Source organism: Lithobates pipiens, unplaced genomic scaffold, assembly GCF_037356315.1.
Source record: "Lithobates pipiens isolate NorthernLeopardFrog02 unplaced genomic scaffold, aLitPip1_a1.2 Scaffold_16, whole genome shotgun sequence".
Lineage (NCBI taxonomy): Eukaryota > Metazoa > Chordata > Amphibia > Anura > Ranidae > Lithobates > Lithobates pipiens.
The window spans coordinates 193,418,800-193,444,573 of record NW_027507748.1 but is presented as its reverse complement, the minus strand read 5'-3'; the positions used below and the strand labels follow the sequence as shown (position 1 = coordinate 193,444,573).

Sequence of the window (25,774 nt, the reverse complement as noted above, 5' to 3'; positions counted from 1 at the left end):
GGTGTTTATTCACATTGTTCAGAATTTTTTTGATTTGGAATTAGTTTATTTTGCACACTTTATAGATTATATGTGTTTTTTTTCCATTTTCACAAACATTTATGTGTATTTTTTTATTTGATTCATAATTTGTGGACATAATTTTTTGGATCACAACAATTAGTTTAATATCGATTTTTTTATTAATTTTCAATTGTCGTTGCAATTTTTCACTTATTGGAATGATATACACAGGATTTTCTTTTCACATTATTTAAATAATAGGTGGTTCATATATGTTTTCCTTGATTCTTTATATTCGGAATTATATGGGTAGCGTGATTCAAATTTTTTCCTAACATCAAAGAATTGGTAAGCTGTTTTTGGATTTAATACCACTTGAAACAATAAGGTTTATCATGACCTGTATCACACTATATAAATAAAAACAAAAATGTGTTCTGTTTGTTGTAAAAGTATTTTTTTTCCTTTTGCTAGAATTACAAAAAACTTTTTAAAATGAAATGAATATTTTGTACGCAGTAGGTATTTAGTTTATGCAAGGTTGAGGCCTACAAACTAAATATTAAAGGTGTAAATAAAATGAATGAAAACGGATTCCCATTAAAAAAAATAATCTAGCAATGTAAAAATTAGGGATATACTGGAGAAAGCATTTTGTTTTTTTCATCTGGCTTGTTTCCAACCTAAACATCCTTGGAAGACTATGTTAGTCCAGAAGCCTGGAGGAAATAACCCTTGTCAATGCAACCATTAATAAAATCAGACCATAGCAAACATGCCGAATGAGTTAAAAAGCTTACATTTCAAAACCAGGTTCATCTACAGTTATTTCTAAACAGAAAGGGCGTCTTTTAATTAAAATGTCTGCTTTTCTACAAAGAGAAAAAAAAAAAGTGGAATTAAGAAACAACTTCTGCAATGCAATCAAATAGCAGAGTTGTGTAGGGAATCTGCTACGTCCAATAAGGGATTGTAGCTCTCTCCCCCCCTTTTTCCTGGCAGAGATTCAGTTCTTCAAGGGAAAAAAAAAAAAACCTGCGGTATCTTGCTTCTAGCCTGAAGCTTTAAGACTGTGTAGAATTCTTTCCTCTCTCGTTCTCTATGCTTCCTCTGCCACTTAATCTGTTTCTGAAGAAGGAGTTGTTTTTATGGTCATGGGGGCCTTACGTTGCATGCTGTGGCTGTTCACCTTGAGCTTCTACCTGGTGTGTGCCTATGAAGGTAGGGTTACCTGGATATATTGCTTATTCAATCAAATGCATTGTGTTGGGGAGGTTTACAAAGAAAGAATTTGATGTGAAAAGTTGTTCCAACTGCTCGGAACACTTCACTTCTTCTGAAGGTTTAGTTGGTGAACTTTAAGACTTCTGCTGCTTTTTTTAAATTTGATTTAATTTATCTCAAGACGTTTACTCTAGTTGTAGGTATTTTGATGTGTGACTGCTCTAAGTTTTGCTTATGTGGTCAGCTCAATCCTTGAGCACACTGCTTTCTCATTTCATTTCACTAAAGCCCCATACATGCTATCGGATTTTCTGCTGATTTTACTCCTTCAGATTTACCAAAACCATATAATACGAGATCAAACCTTAGGAGTTTCAATTATTTGTATGCAATCAGGCATGCAATCTTGCACTACATGGTATTGGTAAATCTTAAGACAAAAATCAGCAGAAAATCTGATAGTGTGTATGGGGCTTTTGTTTACTTTAGAGTAGGTTTACTTTGCAGTCTGTCAGTTTGCTTTTGTGAGAGAATGTCATGGTGAGGCATGTTTTAGGTAGCACTTACTTCACAGTCATTTGTGGATATCTGGCAACGTAACACTGTGCTGTCAGTTCCTGCTATGGAACTACATGCCTCAACTGGTGTCATCGGACATAGAATAACATTTAAAGGGGTAGAGGTATATTTGTGTGTGAAAAAGTAAAAATTATTTAAATTATTTAAAAATAAATATATTTGTAACACAGTATTGATCTTCATAGGTTTCTGCTATCTCTTGGCCACTTATATGGCTTGTACTATTGGTAAAGCAGTATAGAGAGCTAGGACGCGTCCAAAGAGCTGAAACTTATGGCTACCAATATAAAGATCATTTCTTATTGCCTTGACATGTGATTGTTAAAGGTTACTTTGTGCCTTCCTATTATTATTATTTAACCCTTTAACGTTCTGCTCCACCATTTTGATAGAGCACATTTTGAGTCACGCTAACTCATTGAAAAATGTGGACTTTAAAGGGTTAAGGCACTTATATAGTGCCATCAATTTATGCAGTGCCTTACTTATACATTGTAAATTCACATCGGTCCCTACCCTCAAGGAGCTTATATTCTGAGGTCCCTAACTCACATTCATATACTTGGGCCAATTTAGACAGAAGCCAGTTAACCTACCAGCATGTCTTTGGAGTGTGGGAGGAAACCAGAGTACTCGGAGGAAAGCCATGCATGCACAGGGAGAATATGCAGACTCCAGGCAGGTAGTTATTATTGATCTTTGAACTGTCTTACAGAATAAGCTTTAGTTTAACAGAGGTGCTATTACATTTCCAGATCTGATAATGCCACTCAGCTTCCATGGGCATTGCCTAATACAAATACTCTGTAGATCTATCTGTCCATCCATCCATCTATACATCCACATCATTTCTAAAAAGGTCTGATAATACCACCCGGCTTCTGATAAAGTTACCTAACTTACTTCCATTTCTTAATACAAATACTCTGTGGATATATCTGTCAGTCCACCCATCCATCTATATAATATCCAAAATATCTGATAATGCAACTCAGCTTCTAAAAAAGTTACTCAATGTCAACGGGCATGTTTTGTAATACAAATACCGTATATACTCGAGTATAGGCCGACCCGAATATAAGCCGAGGCCCCCAATTTACCCCCAAAAAAACTGGCAAACTTATTGACTCGTGTATAAGCCGAGGGTGAGACATGCCTGTCCATCCCTGTGTGTGTGTCCGTCCATCCCTGTGTGTCCGTCCATCCCTGTGTGTCCGTCCATCCCTGTGTGTCCGTCCATCCATCCCTGTGTGTGTGTGTGTCCATCCATCCATCCATCCCTGTGTGTGTGTGTCTCCATCCATCCATCCATCCATCCCTGTGTGTGTGTGTCTCCATCCATCCATCCATCCCTGTGTGTGTGTGTGTCTCCATCCATCCATCCATCCATCCCTGTGTGTGTCTGTGTGTGTGTGTGTGTGTGTGTGTGTGTGTGTGTGTGTGTGTGTGTGTCCAGCCTACCTTTGTCCCGAGCCTCCGTCCCGTGCCTTGCCTCCTTGCCTCCGTCCCGTGCCGTGACTTGCCTCCTTGCATCCGTCCCGTGTCGTGCCGTGCCGTGCCGTGCCTTGCCGCCGCCGTCCCGTCCCGTCCCGTCCCGTGCCGTGCCTTCCCTTGCCTCCGTCCCGTGCCCTCTTCGTCGGCGGCCATTGTAAATTTTAAAAGCAGCGCCGCCGCCTTCGCCTGTGATAGGCGGAACACTGAATTTCCCAGCAGCCTGTGTTCCGCCTATCACAGACGTCGTATCATCCTCGTCCGTAGTACGAGGATGATACGATGTCCGTGATAGGCGGAACACAGGCTGCTGGGAAATTCAGTGTTCCGCCTATCACAGGCGAAGGCGGAGCCGGAGGCGCGGCTTTTGAATAGAATGGCCGCTGTCTGTCTGCTCGACACGCTGATCGAGCGGGCAGACAGCGATGACTCGAGTATAAGCCGAGGGGGGCACTTTCAGCCTCAAAAAAGAGGCTGAAAATCTCGGCTTATACTCGAGTATATACGGTACTCTGTGGATCTATCTGTCCTTCCATTCATCCACATAATTTCCAAGAGATATGATAATGCCACTCAACTTTTCATAATGCTACTCAACTTCCATGGGCATTTCTTAATACAAATACTCTGTGGATCTGTCAGTCCATCCATCCATCTATATAATATTCAAAAGATTTTGATAATGCAACTCAGCTTCTGATAAAGTTACTCAATGTCCATGGGCATTTTTTTAATACAAATACTTTGTGGGTCTATCTGTCCTTCCATTCATCCACATTATTTCCAAAAGATCTGATAATGCCACTCAACTTTCAAGGGAATTTCTTAATACAAATACTCTGTTGATCTCTCTGTCTATCCATTCATCCATTCATCAGTCCATCCATACACACAATTTTCAAAAGATCTGATAATTCCACTCAACTTCTCTTAATATTACTCAACTTCCATGGCTATTTATTAATACAAATACTCAGTGAATCTATCTGTTCATCCATTTATATCATTTCCAAAAGATCTGCTAATGCCACTCAACTTCTGATGTTACTTTGACATTATTATCATGTTGGAAGTACAACTGTTTTTTACCATACAAGTAGATCATACTTTCCAGCTTATCTATATTTAAAATAAATAGACACATTGACCCCCAGGCATGGTAACTTAACCACTACAATACAGGGCACTTTCACCCCCTTCCTTCCCAGCCCAATTTTCAGCTTTCAGCGCTCTCGCTCTTTCAGTGACAATTGCGTGGTCATGCTACACTGTACCCAAATGAAATTGTTATCATTTTTTTCGCACAAATAGAGCTTTATTTTGGTGTTATTTATTCACGACTCCGTTTTTTTTTTTTTGCGATATAAGCGCAAAAATAGCGGAAATTTGGAAAAAAAACTATATTTTCTTTTTTCTATTTGAAAAGAAATCCAATAAAATCAAATTTTGTCATAAATTTAAGCCAAAATGTGCTGGGGCCGGGGCTAGCACTCTGCAAGATACTCCTGTCAGCCTTATCTCTATATGCCTGGAGCAGCGGTTCTTTTTCTTGATGTTATAAGCTGATTAGCTACCATGCATTGATGCATCTTCTTTCCAAGCTTCTAACATCAGCTTGTTCAATTAAGCTTTGACAAAAAAAAAAAAAAAAAAAACTGGAAGCTGATTTCTATGCAGAGATGCACCACATTTTACACTTTTAGTAAATCAACTGCAGTATTTTACTATCAACTTCAATATATTAATTTTACACCTGGGCCCACACAATAGATTTTTTTGTGGTATCAAACTATAAATATTTTTACTCAAAAATTTTGTAATGTGTGCAACGTAGTAATGGGTGTAACGTAGACATCCCAAGATCCCCTAATGCCTTTACTGCCTAGAAAAGTTTCATCTTTTCCCCTGTCTGTTTTGGTTTCACTTTATTAATGGGGCTTGACTTTCCCTGAGGCTAATCCCTGCCAACTGCCATTACAATGTTTAATTAAACTGTCTTAATGGCTGGTCAAAGAACAGGGGAGTGGCAGTGGGTGGAGCTTTGCCACAAAGTCAGAGAAAGTCAGGCCCCAGTAACAAAGTGAATTTGATGAGAGAAGAGCACAATAAAAGCTTTTCTGACTAATTAATGTAATAGCATGTAGGCAGGTCTTTATTCTCCACTGCAGGTGGCACTCAACCACAGTGGCAGTGCAGAGGGAGAGGAACAAGGTTCTTCTATGGCTTCTTGGGTGTCTGGGGAAGCCTGTGTGAATCTGGTGGCCATCTTGGGTCAGGCAGAGTCTATTTAAGACCCTGGTTCCAGGGTTTGATGTGGTTTTAGCATGTAGATAGAGTAGGGATAGGTCACCTGTCTGTCAGGGACAGCATTAGCTGCAGGGAGAGGTTCCAGACAAGTAGGGAAAGCGTAGGGATCAACTTCTATTCCTGGAGATTTCCCCATTTGGGCTCAGATTGGCCAGGCCCCCTTCTGCCCTCGGCTGAGACCTGCTCTGCTACATGCTTTTGTCATCTGTAAGCATTCCGGGTTTGGCTTCCTTCCACCAGGCATGTTGTAAACTGTTTTGCCTCTACTTCAATACAAGTTTTATTGATTGCACCTGGACTTAGTGTGTATTAATGCCACTGCATCACGCTGCACCCACCCACAATCAGGTACCTTGTGGTGTCTGCTCCTAAGCAAGATTTTAAATATGAATTCCAGGTATGGCTATTTTCTATGTAATTACATTGGTTCAGCTTTACCAGGGCCACATTCTGCCCCTCCAGACAGATGCTGTCAGCTCAGCTGAGACCTGCTCAACTACATTCGTAAGTGTTCCTGGTTAGTCCGCTGGGCCTATTGTGAACTGTCTTGTCTCTACTTTAAACACAAGTTCTCTCGATTGCACCTGGACTTATGCCCCGTACACACGATCGGACTTTCAACAAAACCGTGGATTTTTGTTCGAAGGATGCTGGCTCCAACTTGTCTTGCATACACACAGTCACACAAATGTTGACCGATAATTACGAACGTAGTGACGTACAAGACGTATGTGATGTCTCCTTTACGTATGCTAGTTTTACAAGACCGAGTGCTTCCGGTTTGTACTTGATCCTGAGTAGTGATGGCCGAACGGTTCGCCCGGCGGTCGTTTCGCGGCGAATTTCCGACTTTCGCCGTCCGCGGGTTCGAACGCCTTTTTCCGTCGTTCGCCCCGGCGGACTTACGTGTTTAATGTATACAAGAACTTTAACCTTTCGTGACACGTTTATCATGTGTTACAGGACAACCAATTGAGACATGACAGCTCATGGACACTTGGACATTCCCCCTAACCTATAAATACACCCGATCCGGTGGCCATTTTACATTCTTTCTTCTGTCACTGTAGGGAAAGGATCCTGTGTGGAGTAGGGACAGAGAAAACGCTAGCTATTTGGTACACAAAAGTTCTTTTCAGGACTGGTATAGGTGTTAGGTCAGCAGCCTGAGTTTCTTTTGTCAGTTTAGATAAAGGGACAGAGCGCTGTATGCTGCTATTTTAGGGACAGCTCAGCCAGATTAGTCTTTCTTCATCATCATCATCATCATCATCATTAGCTGTTACTATCAGGTCCACAAAAGAGCTATTCCAGCTAATCGTTCCAGCCTACTCTTTTTTGCCAATTTGTATAGGGACAGGCAGGAAGCAGTGTGTCAGGCAGTGAGGATAATTTTAAAGACTTGCTGTTACTATTAGTTCCACAAAGGTTCTTTTCAGGACTGGTATCAGTGGTACGGTAATAGGCTTGTACACGTATAATATTCTTTCTTCCAAATATAGAAAGAATATTATACTTGACTGCTGCCCTTCTGCTGCAGTCTGCTAATCATTCACAACTCACTTGTTCCACAAAGCTCTTTATCAGGACTGGTAACTTGGTCTGTCTAGGGTGCTACGGTACATAGGCTTGGGTGCGGTACAGTCTGCTGTTCTGTAAGGACCGCTATCGGTCCACAATACATAGGGTTGCCGTGCACTACTGCTGACCGCTGCCCTATACTGCAGCAGTCCTTCAGCGGTATAGGGACTGACGCACAGTCTGCTAAACACTAATACACAACCTGCTTGGTCCACAAAAGTTCTTATAAGGACTGGTAACTTGGTATAGGGTGCTACGGTACATAGGCCTGAGTGCGTTACAGTCTGCTGTTCTGTAAGGACCGCTATCGGTCCACAATACATAGGGTTGACGTGCACTACTGCTGACCGCTGCCCTATACTGCAGCAGTCCTTCAGCGGTATAGGGACTGACGCACAGTCTGCTAAACACTAACACACAACCTGCTTGGTCCACAAAAGTTTTTATAAGGACTGGTAACTTGGTATAGGGTGCTACGGTACATAGGCCTGAGTGCAGTACAGTCTGCTGTTCTGTAAGGACCGCTATCGGTCCACAATACATAGGGTTGCCGTGCACTACTGCTGACCGCTGCCCTATACTGCAGCAGTCCTTCAGCGGTATAGGGACTGACGCACAGTCTGCTAAACACTAATACACAACCTGCTTGGTCCACAAAAGTTCTTATAAGGACTGGTAACTTGGTATAGGGTGCTACGGTACATAGGCCTGAGTGCGTTACAGTCTGCTGTTCTGTAAGGACCGCTATCGGTCCACAATACATAGGGTTGACGTGCACTACTGCTGACCGCTGCCCTATACTGCAGCAGTCCTTCAGCGGTATAGGGACTGACGCACAGTCTGCTAAACACTAATACACAACCTGCTTGGTCCACAAAAGTTCTTATAAGGACTGGTAACTTGGTATAGGGTGCTACGGTACATAGGCCTGAGTGCGTTACAGTCTGCTGTTCTGTAAGGACCGCTATCGGTCCACAATACATAGGGTTGACGTGCACTACTGCTGACCGCTGCCCTATACTGCAGCAGTCCTTCAGCGGTATAGGGACTGACGCACAGTCTGCTAAACACTAATACACAACCTGCTTGGTCCACAAAAGTTCTTATAAGGACTGGTAACTTGGTATAGGGTGCTACGGTACATAGGCCTGAGTGCGTTACAGTCTGCTGTTCTGTAAGGACCGCTATCGGTCCACAATACATAGGGTTGACGTGCACTACTGCTGACCGCTGCCCTATACTGCAGCAGTCCTTCAGCGGTATAGGGACTGACGCACAGTCTGCTAAACACTAATACACAACCTGCTTGGTCCACAAAAGTTCTTATAAGGACTGGTAACTTGGTATAGGGTGCTACGGTACATAGGCCTGAGTGCGTTACAGTCTGCTGTTCTGTAAGGACCGCTATCGGTCCACAATACATAGGGTTGACGTGCACTACTGCTGACCGCTGCCCTATACTGCAGCAGTCCTTCAGCGGTATAGGGACTGACGCACAGTCTGCTAAACACTAATACACAACCTGCTTGGTCCACAAAAGTTCTTATAAGGACTGGTAACTTGGTATAGGGTGCTACGGTACATAGGCCTGAGTGCGTTACAGTCTGCTGTTCTGTAAGGACCGCTATCGGTCCACAATACATAGGGTTGACGTGCACTACTGCTGACCGCTGCCCTATACTGCAGCAGTCCTTCAGCGGTATAGGGACTGACGCACAGTCTGCTAAACACTAATACACAACCTGCTTGGTCCACAAAAGTTCTTATAAGGACTGGTAACTTGGTATAGGGTGCTACGGTACATAGGCCTGAGTGCGTTACAGTCTGCTGTTCTGTAAGGACCGCTATCGGTCCACAATACATAGGGTTGCCGTGCACTACTGCTGACCGCTGCCCTATACTGCAGCAGTCCTTCAGCGGTATAGGGACTGACGCACAGTCTGCTAAACACTAATACACAACCTGCTTGGTCCACAAAAGTTCTTATAAGGACTGGTAACTTGGTATAGGGTGCTACGGTACATAGGCCTGAGTGCGTTACAGTCTGCTGTTCTGTAAGGACCGCTATCGGTCCACAATACATAGGGTTGACGTGCACTACTGCTGACCGCTGCCCTATACTGCAGCAGTCCTTCAGCGGTATAGGGACTGACGCACAGTCTGCTAAACACTAATACACAACCTGCTTGGTCCACAAAAGTTCTTATAAGGACTGGTAACTTGGTATAGGGTGCTACGGTACATAGGCCTGAGTGCGTTACAGTCTGCTGTTCTGTAAGGACCGCTATCGGTCCACAATACATAGGGTTGACGTGCACTACTGCTGACCGCTGCCCTATACTGCAGCAGTCCTTCAGCGGTATAGGGACTGACGCACAGTCTGCTAAACACTAATACACAACCTGCTTGGTCCACAAAAGTTCTTATAAGGACTGGTAACTTGGTATAGGGTGCTACGGTACATAGGCCTGAGTGCGTTACAGTCTGCTGTTCTGTAAGGACCGCTATCGGTCCACAATACATAGGGTTGACGTGCACTACTGCTGACCGCTGCCCTATACTGCAGCAGTCCTTCAGCGGTATAGGGACTGACGTACAGTCTGCTAATCACTAACACACAACCTGCTTGTTCCACAAAAGTTCTTATAAGGACTGGTAACTTGGTATAGGGTGCTACGGTACATAGGCTTGAGTGCGGTACAGTCTGCTGTTCTGTAAGGACCGCTATCGGTCCACAATAGATAGGGTTGACGTGCACCACTGCTGACCGCTGCCCTATACTGCAGCAGTCCTTCAGCGGTATAGGGACTGACGTACAGTCTGCTAAACACTAATACACAACCTGCTTGGTCCACAAAAGTTCTTATAAGGACTGGTAACTTGGTATAGGGTGCTACGGTACATAGGCTTGAGTGCGGTACAGTCTGCTGTTCTGTAAGGACCGCTATCGGTCCACAATAGATAGGGTTGACGTGCACCACTGCTGACCGCTGCCCTATACTGCAGCAGTCCTTCAGCGGTATAGGGACTGACGTACAGTCTGCTAAACACTAATACACAACCTGCTTGGTCCACAAAAGTTCTTATAAGGACTGGTAACTTGGTATAGGGTGCTACGGTACATAGGCTTGAGTGCGATACAGTCTGCTGTTCTGTAAGGACCGCTATCGGTCCACAATAGATAGGGTTGACGTGCACCACTGCTGACCGCTGCCCTATACTGCAGCAGTCCTTCAGCGGTATAGGGACTGACGTACAGTCTGCTAAACACTAATACACAACCTGCTTGGTCCACAAAAGTTCTTATAAGGACTGGTAACTTGGTATAGGGTGCTACGGTACATAGGCTTGAGTGCGGTACAGTCTGCTGTTCTGTAAGGACCGCTATCGGTCCACAATAGATAGGGTTGACGTGCACCACTGCTGACCGCTGCCCTATACTGCAGCAGTCCTTCAGCGGTATAGGGACTGACGTACAGTCTGCTAAACACTAATACACAACCTGCTTGGTCCACAAAAGTTCTTATAAGGACTGGTAACTTGGTATAGGGTGCTACGGTACATAGGCTTGAGTGCGGTACAGTCTGCTGTTCTGTAAGGACCGCTATAGGTCCACAATAGATAGGGTTGACGTGCACCACTGCTGACCGCTCACCTATACTGCAGCAGTCCTTCAGCGGTATAGGGACTAAGAGTTTTGTCACAGGGTCATTTAAAAAATGACATGCAGAGGAAGAGGCAGGCCCTTCCGCAGGGGTGGTAGGGGTAGGGCAGGAGCAACAGGCTTGAGCCAAAGTGGGAAGTTGCAGAAGGTGCGTTCAATTACTTTAAAGGATGCACCAGACTTGGTTGAGTGGCTCGCTCAGCCTTACTCTTCTGCACCCTCCTCATCCTCTCGATCTGCACCCTCTTCTTCACTCTCTGCTATGTGCACCCCCAAAGACACTACCACCAACAACACGACCACCACCACCACCACCACATACCTTCCGCTTGAGTCACTGGAATTATTTTCCGATCCATATCAAGAGGACATTTCTGATGCGCAGCCACTCTTGGTATTGGATCAGGAAGAGGAGGTAGCAACAAGCGCTACTCAGCAGTCTGACGCCAGTACCCAGATCAGCCCAAGGAGGAGGTTGGTCCCCGGTGTTGCTGCCTACTCTACTTATAGCGGTGGGGAAGGTGACGTTGATGATGACGTGTCTAGTGATGTCACGTGGGTGCCCACAAGAGAGGAAGAGGAGGGGAGTTCAGAGGGAGATATGGACCAGCAGATAGGGAGGAGAAGCAGCAATGACTTACATTGCACAGCAGGGACAAAGCAGACTGCAAATGTATCAGGAGCGAGTCATCGACCATGTACGGTCACATCTGGCGCTCCCAGGACACCGGCACATGGCTCCGCAGTGTGGGCTTTTTTTAACGTGTCCGCTGCTGACAATAGCGTTGCCATCTGCAATCTTTGCAGTCAACGCGTTAGTCGCGGTAAGCCCAATACTCACCTAGGGACGACCGCCTTAAGAAGGCACATGAGCAGCCATCACCGAGCCCAGTGGGAGCAACGGAACACACAAAGCCACACTGCAGGCTCTCACCGTCCAGCCTCGTCTTCTACTTCTCCTTCTCCTCTCTCCTCACAATTGTCCTCCACTCCACCTTCCATCACGCCAAGCTCACATTTTTCTGCAAAAAGGCAGGCTTCCGTGGGCCTAATGTTTGAGCGTAAAAAAATGATGACGCCGGATAACCCTCTTGCCCAACGGTTGGCGGCTGGCTTGTCAGAACTCATAGCCCGCCAACTACTGCCATATAAACTGGTGGACTCGGAGGCCTTTCGCAAATTTGTGGCCATTGGAACACCACAATGGAAGGTCCCAGGAAGGAAGTATTTCTCAGAGAAGGGCATCCCAGAGCTATATGGCCATGTTCAGCGGCAAGTGAATGTATCTCTGGCACACAGTGTCGGTGCCAAGATACATCTGACCACAGACACGTGGTCTAGCAAACACGGGCAGGGAAGGTATATCAGTTTTACTGCCCACTGGGTGAACCTTCTGACGGCCGTCAAGCATGTAACCCGTGGCACCCGTGTAGATTTGGTTTTACCGCCACGGATTGCATGCAGGCCTGACTCTTCTTCTCCTCCTCCTACTCCATCCTCCTCCCTCTCCTCCTCAGCTGCCTCCTCCTTTTCCGCTGCTAGCGTCTCTTCCACTGCACCGCCCAAGCTCCCCAGAACCTATTCCACATGCCAGGTGAGACGTTGCCATGCCGTGCTGCGTCTGTTGTGCCTGGAAGCAAAGAGCCACACTGGCCCGGCACTCCTTTCAGCTTTGCGTTCACAGGCAGATGAGTGGCTAACACCGCTCAATTTGACAGTTGGTAAAGTGGTGTGTGACAACGGTGCCAATCTGCTTAGCGCATTGAAACAGGGCAAAATCACGCACGTGCCGTGCATGGCACACGTCTTAAACTTGGTCGTGCAGCGATTCCTTGTCAAATACCCTGGGGTCCAGGACATCTTGCGGCAGGCAAGGAAAATCTCGGCCCATTTCAGAAGATCTTACACGGCCATGGCTCGCCTTGCTGACATTCAGCGGCGACACCATCTGCCGGTCAGACGTCTTATTTGCGATTGCCCGACGCGATGGAACTCAACCTTCTATATGCTTGATAGGCTGCTCCAGCAGAAACGTGCAGTTAACGTCTACCTGTATGAACTCTGCGAAAGAAACGGTTCTGGGGAGCTGGGTTTTTTTTCACCGCGCCAGTGGCTGCTCATGCGCGACACATGCAGACTTCTGCGGCCATTTGAGGAGATCACCAAACTGGTCAGTCGCAGCCATGGCGCCATCAGTGACATGGTACCTTATGCCTTCTTTCTGGAGCGTGCATTGCGTCGTGTCATTGATCAGGCTGTGGAGGAGCAGGAGCGGGAAGATGAGGAAGTCGCAATGCTGGATGAATTCCCAGGGGGGGCTACTCTATCTGAGACAAGTCAACAACAGGAGTCTGATGAGGAGTCAGAGGAGGATGGTGCCGGGGCGGATGAGCAGGAGCAAGAAGAGCATGCTTTAAACCTTTCTGGGATCCCTGTTGTGCGAGGATGGGGAGAGGAGAATGAAGAGGACGACATTATCCTGGATGATGAGCAGGAGCCAGGCCACCACACCGCTTCCACTTTAGTGCAAATGGGGGCCTTCATGCTCCAGTGTTTTAATAGGGACCCCCGTATAAAAAGCATGAGGGTCAAGGACCAGTACTGGGTGGCAACGTACTTAGACCCCCGGTACAAACACAAAATGGCGGAAATGTTACCGCCGTCGCAGAGGGCTGTCAGAATGCAGCACTTCCAGGCCTTGCTTCGAGAAATGCTGCATTCTGCTTTTGCGTGCGCTGGCAGAGGAGCAATTCCCACTCCCAGAGAAGGATTTGCGGGTACCAATCCAACAGCGCCTGCAAGAAGAGGCCGGTTTGAAGATGTGTTGGTGACTTCGGATATGAGGTCATTCTTTCAGCCGACCCATCGACAGGTGTCATCCGGATCCAGCATCAGGGAACGCCTAGACCGTCAGGTGTCCGACTACATTGGGTTAACGGCCGATGTGGACGCTCTGAGGAGTGATGAACCCCTAGACTACTGGGTGGGCAGGCTTGACCTCTGGCCAGAGCTTGCCCAATTTGCAATCGAACTGTTGGCTTGCCCCTCATCCAGTGTCCTGTCCGAAAGGACGTTCAGCGCAGCAGGGGGGATTGTGACCGATAAGCGTACTCGCCTAGCTCACCACAGTGTTAACTACCTCACATTTCTAAAAATGAATGAGGCATGGATCTCGGAGGAATTCAACACATGTGATCAGTAGACCATGTATATGTCTATAAACAATTTTTGGAATCAAGCACACAGACCTTCTTAATTCATTTGGCTCACTTCCCTGACCCAAAAAAGCACACCGTACTATATGCCCCTACCCTCCTCTTTGAAGAGGTTGAGCGGTGTCATATTTCTACTGGGGCTGCTTATTATGAGGGGTTCCCACCATCCCTGTGCTGTGCTGACTTCCTCCTGGGTGTTCTTATTATGAGGGGCTCCCACCATCCCTGTGCTGTGCTGACTTCCTCCTGGGGGTTCTTATTATGAGGGGATCACACCATCCCTGTGCTGTGCTGACTTCCTCCTGGGGCTGCTTACGGTGCTGCTGTCAGCGCTGTATGTCACGGAGCTGCTGTCAGCGCTGTATGTCACGGAGCTGCTGTCAGCGCTGTATGTCACGGAGCTGCTGTCAGCGCTGTATGTCACGGAGCTGCTGTCAGCGCTGTATGTCACGGAGCTGCTGTCAGCGCTGTATGTCACGGAGCTGCTGTCAGCGCTGTATGTCACGGTGCTGCTGTCAGCGCTGTATGTCACGGAGCTGCTGTCAGCGCTGTATGTCACGGAGCTGCTGTCAGTGCTGTATGTCACGGAGCTGCTGTCAGCGCTGTATGTCACGGAGCTGCTGTCAGCGCTGTATGTCACGGAGCTGCTGTCAGCGCTGTATGTCACGGTGCTGCTGTCAGCGCTGTATGTCACGGAGCTGCTGTCAGCGCTGTATGTCACGGAGCTGCTGTCAGCGCTGTATGTCACGGAGCTGCTGTCAGCGCTGTATGTCACGGAGCTGCTGTCAGCGCTGTATGTCACGGAGCTGCTGTCAGCGCTGTATGTCATGGTGCTGATGTCAGTGCTCTGTATTACGGTGCTGCTGTCAGTGCTCTGTATCTCCTGCACCCTCTTGTTTGCCTACCCTGGTCCCTGACCTTCCCTCTCCTCCATTGCCTTCATTAGCTCCATAGTCCTGAATTGTCAGAACAATTTCCCAAATAAAAAAAAAATGCTTGTAGTTATCGATCCCAAATTCACCTCATACATGTATTATGCTATTGTCCAGGTGGTGGGACTACGTGCTACCCCCTAATAATTACCCCGTGGCCGCAAATTCGACCTAAAGGTTTGCGAAATTCGCCTCCCATTGAAGTCAATGGAGCCCGCGGCGAACGGTCGTTTTCGCGAACGTTTGTGTCCGTTCGCGTTTCGCGTTCGCGAAACGTCCCGTCGGAAGTTCGTCCATCACTAATCCTGAGCATACGTGGACTTTTGTTTGATGGACTTGTGTACACACGATCGGAAAGTCCGACAACACACATTTGTTGGCGGAAAATTTGAGAACTTACTAGCCAGCATTTGTTGGAGGAAAATCCGACAACAAATGTCCGATGGAGCATACACACAATCGGACTTACCTCCAACAAGCTCACATCCAACATTTCCCGTCAGAAAATCCAATCGTGTTTAAGCGGCATTAGTGTGCATTATTGCCACCGCATCAGGTTGCACCCACCCAGAAGTAGGTACCCTGTGGTGCCTGCTCCTAAGCAAGATTTTAAAGATGGATTACAGGTATGGACATTTTTTATGTAGTAACATCCAGCTTCGACCATTGTAAGTATTCCTATACTATACCTGGCCAATGCCCATGGAAGATGGGAATCACAGAAGTAGACACCGCTACTCCGGTGATCTCCACTTGCTTCCTAGTCCCATTACAAGCAGCCGCCCTGCTGCATTCTGAACACAGGAACTCTGCCACTAGGCACGGACGCCATTTAAGAATGCTTTGCATTTTCTGAATAAAAGCAAAGCGGTCATTGGTTGCATGAGGTGGGGCAGTAGTGTCAAGGCCAGGTGTGGTCCAAGCTGGACCAATGTAAGTAAGCCTAAAATATCAATACCCAGAATTCTTCTTTGAATTGTAAAAGTGGAAAATTGAGTAAGTATCACTTTAAGTTGGATTATATTCATAAATGTTGCCTGGTGTGTTTTTTATGCCACAGCCTTTTTCTCAATCAGGCCATGGTTGCCTATTACATGCCAACAGAATTCCTGGACCTACAATGTTGGGCGCAGTACCTGTTGTAAAGAATTTGCAGTTTCCATGTGATATTAATAAACCTGAAAATGATTGTGATGACCAGTACTGTAGGAGAGAAAGAAAGTAACTTTACAGGTGTAGTTTAATGGCATCATAAATTAAAGACTGCCATTTCTGATTATTCCATGTTCGTGGAGTACAGTGTACAATATACTGTACAATTTGTATAATTTATACTTGATCCTTTGGTGGGTCCTGCTTAATTCAGTCTGATATGAAATACAATACATTTTGATTGTGATGTAAGGAGTATGAAATAAATTAGCAACATTGTCTGTTAATAAATTTAACTGCAATATCATCCGTGAGTCATTTCGAGAGGCAGCGAATGTGTGGTTATCACTACTGACCATTTTGTACAAACAATGAGCGCTTTAAGTCAACTAAGCTCTTGTCTTTTATGCACAGCGATTGTGCAGAGAATGGTTTCAATTTTTTTTTTGGCGCATGTAGCATATTAACACAGCTTTACTATTGTATTTTAGTCTAAACTTCAATTTGGCAGTCCATTTTACCTTGACAAACGTATTTTGGCAAGATTATTATGTATTAAAGAGTTTCCAGAATGTGTTATGGAACAGGAATTGTAAAAGACAAAAAAAAGTAAAAAAATAAATATATTTGTTTGTATTGATTCCATCGTAAAGGTTCTTCCTTTGAGAAATGTCTGCTTTGAATATGATGTGATATCTCTGTAATGATGGTTTCTGTGGTGGTGAGATCTTTGTACAAATCCAGTGCCGTTATGAGGAGGGTGCTACTCTCGCTGTTGAATTATTTTCTTTATATTATAATATGCAGCAGGCAGAGGTTGAATTTACTAAGGTGGGTGGTAAGACTACCACTATGGCAGTATGATTTGGTTATTGGGGTATCCAAGATTTAAGATATCGAAACCCAGCTATTTAATCAGTAAACCAAACTCTACTTAAAGCGGACCTCCAGCCAAAAATAATAAGATCAAAATGAATAGTCCATTAAATTTTATATGCTATATGCTATATTCACCTTCAATCCCAAGATGTCCCCCATAGTATATTTTTCTGCTACCAGGTGCAGTGTTAATTTTGGCAGCAAATTTTGATTTAGTTTTAGTCTTAGTCTTTTGACTAAAATGCCATTTTAGTTTTAGTCCTATTTTAGTTGACTAGAACCTCCAATACATTTTAGACGACTAAAATTGAATGGGTTCAGTTAAATTGTAATACATTATTTAAGCATTTCTCTATAATTTCCAAACTCATTATATACTCCTGGAGTGAAAAATATGTTATTATTTATGGCTGACTAGATGTCCTTAGTCTGATGGTCTGCATAATTTAACCCACTTCATCTAAGCCCATGCTGTCCTGGACTCAAATGATGAGCTTATCTCTTTGTCACTTAGTTTTCTCATCTTATTAGCATACTTCTTGTCAGCATATGAACTGATTGTCTCCTTGTGCTACTTCTCACACTCCAGCCCTCCTGTACATTAGACTTGCAAGAGGTTGACACCAGGTCACATTCAGGTACTTTCACTGCTTGTATTAAAGTGTTTGTTACGCCCTCTATCACCTGAAATAACTGGCTGATCCTGCATGGTTCTGTCTCCCCCCTCTAAACTGACCACAGTTTATCATAGCTGCTGAGCCCAGACACCGTGGTCAGTTTACGTACCTCCTTCACCCGCAGCTGTCCACTGTTCTCCCCCCCCCCCCCCCCCCCCGCCTGTGAGATAGTGACAGAAAGGTATAGAACAGCATTTTTTAATAAATCACATACACATAGGATTGCATGAAAACAATAGAGTGGCTTAACAACCACTTTAAAAAAATAAATTTAATGATGTATTAATGATTACATATCTGCATTAATGTATATCTGTTATATCTGCATAGAGTTAGGGAACTAGATTTTCAAAATGAAATCCAGAGACACCCTACTGACCATGGGCACTTTTATTAGGGGTGGGTCATAGGCAGAGCAGGGGCAGGGATAATATCACCACCAAATGTTGGCTGTGGCTAAATTATGCTAAGAATGGGAGAATCCTAAAGGGATATGGATTCATAATACTTAAATCTACACTGCTTTGGGCCAAGAGTTCATAACACACACAAGTGCACAATTGTAGAGGACAACACCAAGTAAAGCACAAAGTGCCTCCCAAACAGAAATCCCACCCTCCAACCAATACAATCCCCCCCCCCCCCATGGAAAAAACACTTCCAGCACATGCTCCCTAAATTGTACTCACTAGACCTTGGCATTGCTTTGCTGTTGAGTGTCCACAGTCCATCATCTACTGGTGAGTTCCCTCCCCTCATCTTTTGTGGTAGCACCTGGTACCTTTAGAAGGCACCATATGCTTTCAGAATGGAGAGGAGTCTGAGGCATCAGATGGAGCATGTCACCTCTCCAGTACCTCCCTGCCTCTCTCTGCACAGGCAATCACCAACATGCTCATGGCTGCATTTAGAAGTGGCTGCCAAGAGTGGGCTCTTCACTTACAATCTAGTTCAGTATAGTAATGTCCCAAAGTGCCATTGGTGCCTACTGCTACACCACATGGCCCCCTCTCCCCTTCCACCACATTAAAACACTGTACTTGGGGCAGCTGCTCTTCCTGAATGCCCACCCATCCTCTTGTTCTGACCCTGTACCCTAGTTTAGTGTTGACTTACCAGCTCCAGGCCCAGATGTGCACTGCAGGTCACATCACAAAGAAAAGCAGGACAGCAACGAATCTATATCCTTACCTTACGCAAAAAAGTCTACACATGCCAGAGGGGAGGGATCAGGTAGACCATGTGATATCAGCATGTGACATCATCAGTAACCCTGGACACAACTGGGAGAAGACACAACCCTCCCCTACATGCTCCAGGCCAATCATACATTTTGTTAATATAGATTTTCCTGCACCAGCCAGCCCGGGGACACTATTATTAAAGCCGGAAAGAAATCAGAGACGCATTCTTTCAACTGGGGACAAAATCAGGGACATTTTTTTTCCTGAGATGGCCCCCTAAAATCAGGTACTGTCTTCTGAAACCAGGGACATCTTGTAACCCAAATTCTAGAGCTTTAATAACCCAATATCATATTTGGGCAGACTGATCTCTTAACATTTTTTGTATAAAACGCCTTAAACTCTGAGCATCACATGTCCACTAATAACCAATCAAGAGCCTTTGATGCATGCTGGCATTTAGAACATGGTTTTAAGGACAAAGAAGATTTTTTTTTTTCTGCACACTGGCAATTAAATTGAATTTGCAGAAGGTGCTTACCATAGGTGATTTTAGTGATACTGTAAATGCAGGTGCAGTGTACATTACTGATTTTCCAAAGCTCTTAATGCACCTACAGTACATGCTGCTCATTTTCGACACAGTGGGTTTAGCTGGAGTTAAAGTTAAGACCCAGGCAAACAGTTAAATCCATGATTAAAATACATACAGTATATATTATTTTTTTGTCAAATGTCTGCCAAATGATTGTTTAACCAGTCCTCTTATCTGGGTCCTGACAGATTCTGGACATCTGTGCAGACAGCATTTCAGTTAAGTTGTATGTAAACCTTAACAATGAACTCTTATTTGCTTCCTTTTGGTCCATTAAATATACAATTGAAAGTGTTTTGTAATATCCGTTTGAAAAGTGCAACGATACCTCTTGATCCTACCAGAAATCTTGTAAACTTGTAGGTTCCTGTGCACATGTATAGTTTCCAGCCCTGCCCAGTTAAACTCATCTCCTATGTTATGAAGATGATGTAGTCCTAAAACACTTCCTGTTCTATGGTAACAGTGCTCCTCATCCATAGATATATAGTACAGTAAGTAAGTGTGTAAACCTTGGACAAGAAGTGTGTTACAGGTATGACCATCAGGTGAAAACAAAGGAAAGAAACCAAAAAAAAAGAAACCACATTTAGTTACCATATCCAAGGATTGGTAAACTGCAAACTATAAATTTGTTGTTCTTGTATTCAGATACACTTTAAGCAATACAGCCTGGTCAATGACCTGTCCCAGACTGTGAGTGAAAAAAGAAGCAGCAGCACACTCATAAGGTTATAGACCACCATAGATGATTCGAATCTCTGCCGGTTCAGCAGAGACTGGCTGAGATTCGAACCATGTAGGGGTAAGCTGACTGTACCCAAGCTGATCGATCAACCTATCATATTTTTTATGCGATTATTGCCAATGGCTATAGCCGCTAGCAATAATCACTGTGTGTTCTACCGACCAGGATGGCTCCGCCTGCTTCACTACCGGAAGAACACAATAGCTCCGTGGGAGGGATTCCATCAACACTGACTGTGTTGATGGGGGAATCGCCATGTCTGTGGCCAGCTTATCTGTCTGCTCTCCATTCCAGTTTGCAAGCATGTGTCACTATTGATGGACAGCAGGGTTGCCAACCTTCTACAGCATTTTTTACTGACAAAACATGGATAATTTATTGGCAGAGCACATTTTGATAAAGCTCTACATGTGTGTAGGATTACAGGAGACTAATGCCAGAACCTATTCTGATTATAATGCTAGCAGTAAAAATACATTGAGTTATTTTAACTGTATGCACATGGATTAAATTGTGTTTTTTTTTTCCTTAGATTTGCTGGAGTTTATTTTTAAATGCAGTAGTGTGCACACATGCATTCACAATCAAATTAATCTATAAACATGGTGTGCGTAGTATGAGCTAAATGCAATGTCAAGCAAAAAAAGATTATTAACCCTCCATGATGGAGGGGAAAATGCAAGGCTAAAACGCACAGAAGCTGATTTACAAAAAACGGTGTAGCTACCCTAATCAGCCTGTCACACTCAATTTAAAAGAAGAAACCTGTGCAACTACTTCTCTTTGGTTTTTGTTTTCTTTACTCCACTTTTTGTAAATTAGCCTATGGGGCTATTAATGGGTTTATACAGAAAATAAAATCTAATTAAAATTGAGATCTGACAATATAAAAACCCTATGGGGCTATTTATATAAAAAACGTCATGAACTGAATTTTCATGCCATTCGTAAACAATTTTTATAAGCCTACATGCCACCTGCATTTCACTATATTTATGATGGATCAAACACTACTAACTGATGTATTGGCAAATGGTGGGAGAGGATTAACATGGGTTAAACAAATTGGGACATACCGCCTGAGGTTATGTTTGCCATAGTGCCATATCAACCCCATAACAAGTTCTTTTGTCAAAGTCCATGGTTATTGCTGACCTCTTCTTTAAAAAATTTTTTAATTGTCTGTCTTTGCCCAGTCCGGCTGAAAATGGTGGGTGACTTATCATTTACAAGCACTGTAATACTGTTCTGCTTCAGACTGTCCTCCTTCCTTGTCTGACATGTAGCACCCTTGAAGATGTAGTAGATACATTTTGTTTGGCTCCCCTGTAGGCAGGGGAGCATGTGTTATTTGCTGTATGTTTAGGAGACTGAGCAGTGCTTCACATGCTGTGGCTCTGTTTCCTCCTCCTGTCTTCTGGAACTCTCTGACGTTTCCAGAACATAGTGGGCAGAGGCTGCAGCCTGAATATTCATTGACCTTCCACCAATCCCTGGGAAGGTGAGGAAGCAGCTTATAAATATTCTGAAGCCTGGCAATCTGGGAACAGAGTGCAGGGTCCAGCAATCTGGAGGTGACCCCTGTGCTGGGGGCTCTGCCCTGTTGGGCAGAAGAGAATAAGCACAAGGAGTGAGAGAGGAAGGAAGCTCCAGGACATTATTTAGCTACAGTCTTAGCTAGGCCTAACTGCAGACTTCAAGCCAAGCCACAAGCAGCTTGTTCAGCAAGAAAGCCAACACAGCAACCTTCTGGAGTTTAGGAGCTACCTAAAGGGTCTGAGTAAGTACAAACTAGCCATCACATCCAAAGGAAAGAGAGGACAGTGAAATGCAATACCTCACGTGTTCAGGACCAGCAGTAGCTTAACTGCAGTGCAAGACACCCTGTTGCATCTTAACACCTCTAACTTTAGGCTTAAAGCAGCCAGGTGCCACGTGTTCACCATTTTTGGGGGGAATTTTATTCCCTGTTTCAGCTGCACCATTACTCCCACTGTTGTGCAACACAGCTCAGTTTGGATTATAGCAGGCAGAGACCTTAGCAGGTCCTCAACTGTTTGAAGTTTGTAATTGCTTCAGTTCTGGGAATCTCATGTATCCCTGAACCCCATCCAAATTCTACGTTCCCTAAACATGTGAATCAAATTACGTTGACTGGTTTTTAAGAGAGAGTGTGTAGAATTCCTTTTGCCTGGTCATGGGGGCTGTAAAGGGGGAATAGTCCCGAAGTACAGCAGATCCTTTGGGGGTAGTGCTACAGAAATTTTTAATTTATTCAATGTTTTAGCTGAAGGAGTCAAAAATGTCACACAGAAACAAAATGGTAAACTAGACACTAAGGCCGCGTACACACGGGCGGACTGTTCGCCCAACTTAGTTTGTCAAACAATCTGACAAACAGTCCGCTCAAAATTTGCATGAGCGGACTTGACCACACACGATGAACGAACAGTCCGCTGAAAGCGTGCGCGATGACGTGAACGGCACGTACGACGGGACTAGAAAAAACGACTTCCTATACACTGCAATGCAACCTTCGGCGTGTAAATCCTTTCTGAGCATGCGCGGAACTTAGTTTGACGAACAAGCCTACACACGAGCGGACTGTCCGCTCAAACCAAGTTTCAGCGGACTGTCTTACGGGAATTCCGAAAAACTTTGTTCGTCAGACTATCCGCTGAAACTGTCCGCTGAAGCCCACACACGAGCGGACTGTCCGCTGAAACACTGTTCAGCGGACAAAGTTGGGCGAACAGTCCGCCCGTGTGTACGCGGCCTTAGGGCCAGACTGTCAGCTCATAGGTCAAGTATTTTATGGAGAGCAAGTTTCTCGGAAAATAGTCATATGTATCACATTGACACATACGATAATTTAAATGGAAAAGAACATTTTAAGGCTCTGAAATCCATGGCACAGCATATTTAAGTTTTAAAAATTTAGCATGATATCATTAGAGGGATTGCATAGTTCCATTAGTGGTTCCCAAAAGAAAAATTCTCAATAAAACAACTTGGGGATATACTTTTTAAGTTATTTACAGTATTTTATAAGCTGTTAAAGAGAAGCAAAGAACAGTTCCTTCCATATCAGCCAAAATGTAAGCGCCGAGACAAAATTCAAGCCACAAGTCTGTATGCTCAAGCCCAACATCATAACCACTTTACCACATTTTATTTGGATCTGTACCCTGTTTTCAACGCTGAATAATAAATTCCATTACTTCCAAGTGAGAACATCATTGCTAAAATCACACATGGATAGCACAGGGGATATTGCTCACCTACCTTTCATTCATGTGTATGCAAATAGTTTTTGAGTTTGATCCCGAATTAAGTCCTGTGCTGCTTTCATCAATACATATTGGGGGTCATTTACTATAGCGCCAAAAAATGATCCTGCAGTCCCAGAAAATAGCGCCCAACTAAGGCCAATTAAGGCTTCAACTCTCAGAAACTGGGTGCTAATGCAAATAGAAAGCAGTGCTATTGCAGACAAACATGCCTGTCATATCACATATGGGGGAATAGTGGAAGTCAATGGGGCTTGAGCCTGCAAAATCCAAAGTTCTCACTGCTTATATGCAAGTTCTTTGCCATAAAAAGTGTATGGGGACCTGGGTCCTGCCCCAGGGGACATGTATCAATTGGAAAAAATGTTTTTCAGGAGCAGTGATTTTAATAATGCTTAAAATGAAACAATAAAAATTCAAAATTCCTTTAAATATTGGGCCTGGGGGGTGTCTATAGTATCCCTGTAAAGTAGCACATCTTTCCCGTGTTTATTACTGTACCACAGCAAAATTACATTTCTAAAGAAAAATTTTGTATTTAAAATTGCTCACAACTGTAATGAATTGTCAGTTCCCAGGAACTACATGCCAATTTTTTTTTAAAATGGCGTGGGGCCGACCAAAATTCCATACAAGACCCTTATCTGAGCACGCAACCTGGCAGGTCAGGAAAGGGAGGGGACGTGCAAGCCCCCCCTCTTGAACCATACCAGGCCACATGCCCTCAACATGGGGAGAGTGCTTTGGAGTCCCCCCAAAGCACCTTGCCTCCATGTTGATGGGGACAAGGGCCTCATCCCCACAACCCTTGCACGGTGTTTGTGGGGGTCTTATCAGAATCTGGAAGCCCTCTTTAACAAAGGAGCCCCCAGATACTGATACTGATGGGAATTGATCGACAGCGGTGATGGGCATTGATGGGCAGCACTGATAGTCGGCACTGACTGGCATTGTTAATGGGCACTGATTGGTGACACTTGTAGGCAGGGGTGGGCACTGATTGCTGCCACTGGTGGGCAATGGTGGGCACTGATTGGTGACACTGTTGGTACTATATTGTAATCAGGCCACTGATGATCAGTGCCCCAATTACATGTGTAGATGTCCACTGATCGGCTCTCCTCGCCACACACTCTGTCAGTGTAAGGCGAGGAGCGCTTACATGTTTAAATTTTACCGGCTGTGATTGGACACAGCCGATCACATGGTTAAAGAGCCGCAGATGTGGCTCTTTACAGAGATCGGGGTCACGCCGTGTCCTAGCAACACGGTGCAGCCGCAATCACTGTGCTGGGTGCGTGAGAGCATCCGCTCAGGGACGCCATTATATGATGTCATCCCAGAACGAGAGCCACACCACCCCACTGTCATTTGACGGTGGGCGGGCGGCAACTAGTTAAAAATGTCTTCTTCTTTCCCCTGCTTCTTCCTCCATCTTCCTCCGGTCTTCCTTGCATTTTCTCCTTCTTTCTCGAGCTGCTTCTTCCCCTGCTTCTTCCTCCATCTTCCTCCACTTCTTCCTCTGGTCTTCTCTATCTTCCTCTGGCTCCTTCTTCTCCCGCTTTGTCCTCAGTCTTTCTCCTCCGCCGCTCCCGCTGAACATTCAATAAACTAACCTCCTCTGATGCTGTGATGGGGCACATGACATCACTCTGAGACCCCACTCCATAATGCGTCAGTGATGTCACAAGGCGGCCAGGCCTCCTGCTGACATCCATAGTTTTATATGATATATGCGCTATGGAGACGGACAGATCAGCTGGCCGCAGCGTCGGAGGAGGTTCGTTGTTTTCATGTTCAGCAGGTTGGTGGGGTGGCAGAAGAGAAAGACCAGAGGATGAAGCGGGGCAAGAAGAGGCTGAAGGAAGATGGAGAAAACTGGAGGAAGAAGGAGAAAACCGAAAGGCGGACCGGAGGAAGATAGAGGAAGAAGCGGGGGAAAGAAGAAGTCATCTTTAATAAAGGAATTGTCAAAAAATAGGCTATTGTCTTTTGTCACATTTCACTGCTTTTTTTGGTGAATGGGTAGGGATACGATGTACCCCCATACCCATTCACAAGGGGGGGCGGGATCTGGGGGTCCCCTTGTTAAAGGGGGCTTCCAGATTTAGATAATAAGCCCCCCGCAGAACCCCATCAACAAGGTGCTTTAGGGGGACTCCAAAGCACCCTCTCCATGTTGAGGGCATGTGGCCTGGTATGGTTCGGGGGAGCGCTCGCTCGCCCCCCCTTTCCTGACCTGCCATGTTGCAT

General features: G+C 45.0%; 1 protein-coding gene across 2 annotated transcripts in view; it reads left to right on the top strand.

Moving 5' to 3' along the window:
- Window positions 1–1,039: 1,039 nt before the first annotated feature.
- Window positions 1,040–25,774, top strand: part of SRPX (sushi repeat containing protein X-linked) — a 130,322-nt gene continuing 105,587 nt past the window's right edge. For both annotated transcript variants that reach the window (XM_077480862.1, XM_077480861.1), the window contains exon 1: window positions 1,040–1,224. In XM_077480862.1, the coding sequence (XP_077336988.1) occupies window positions 1,152–1,224 (73 nt within the window). In that variant the 5' untranslated portion in view covers window positions 1,040–1,151. The remainder of the gene's footprint in view (window positions 1,225–25,774) is intronic.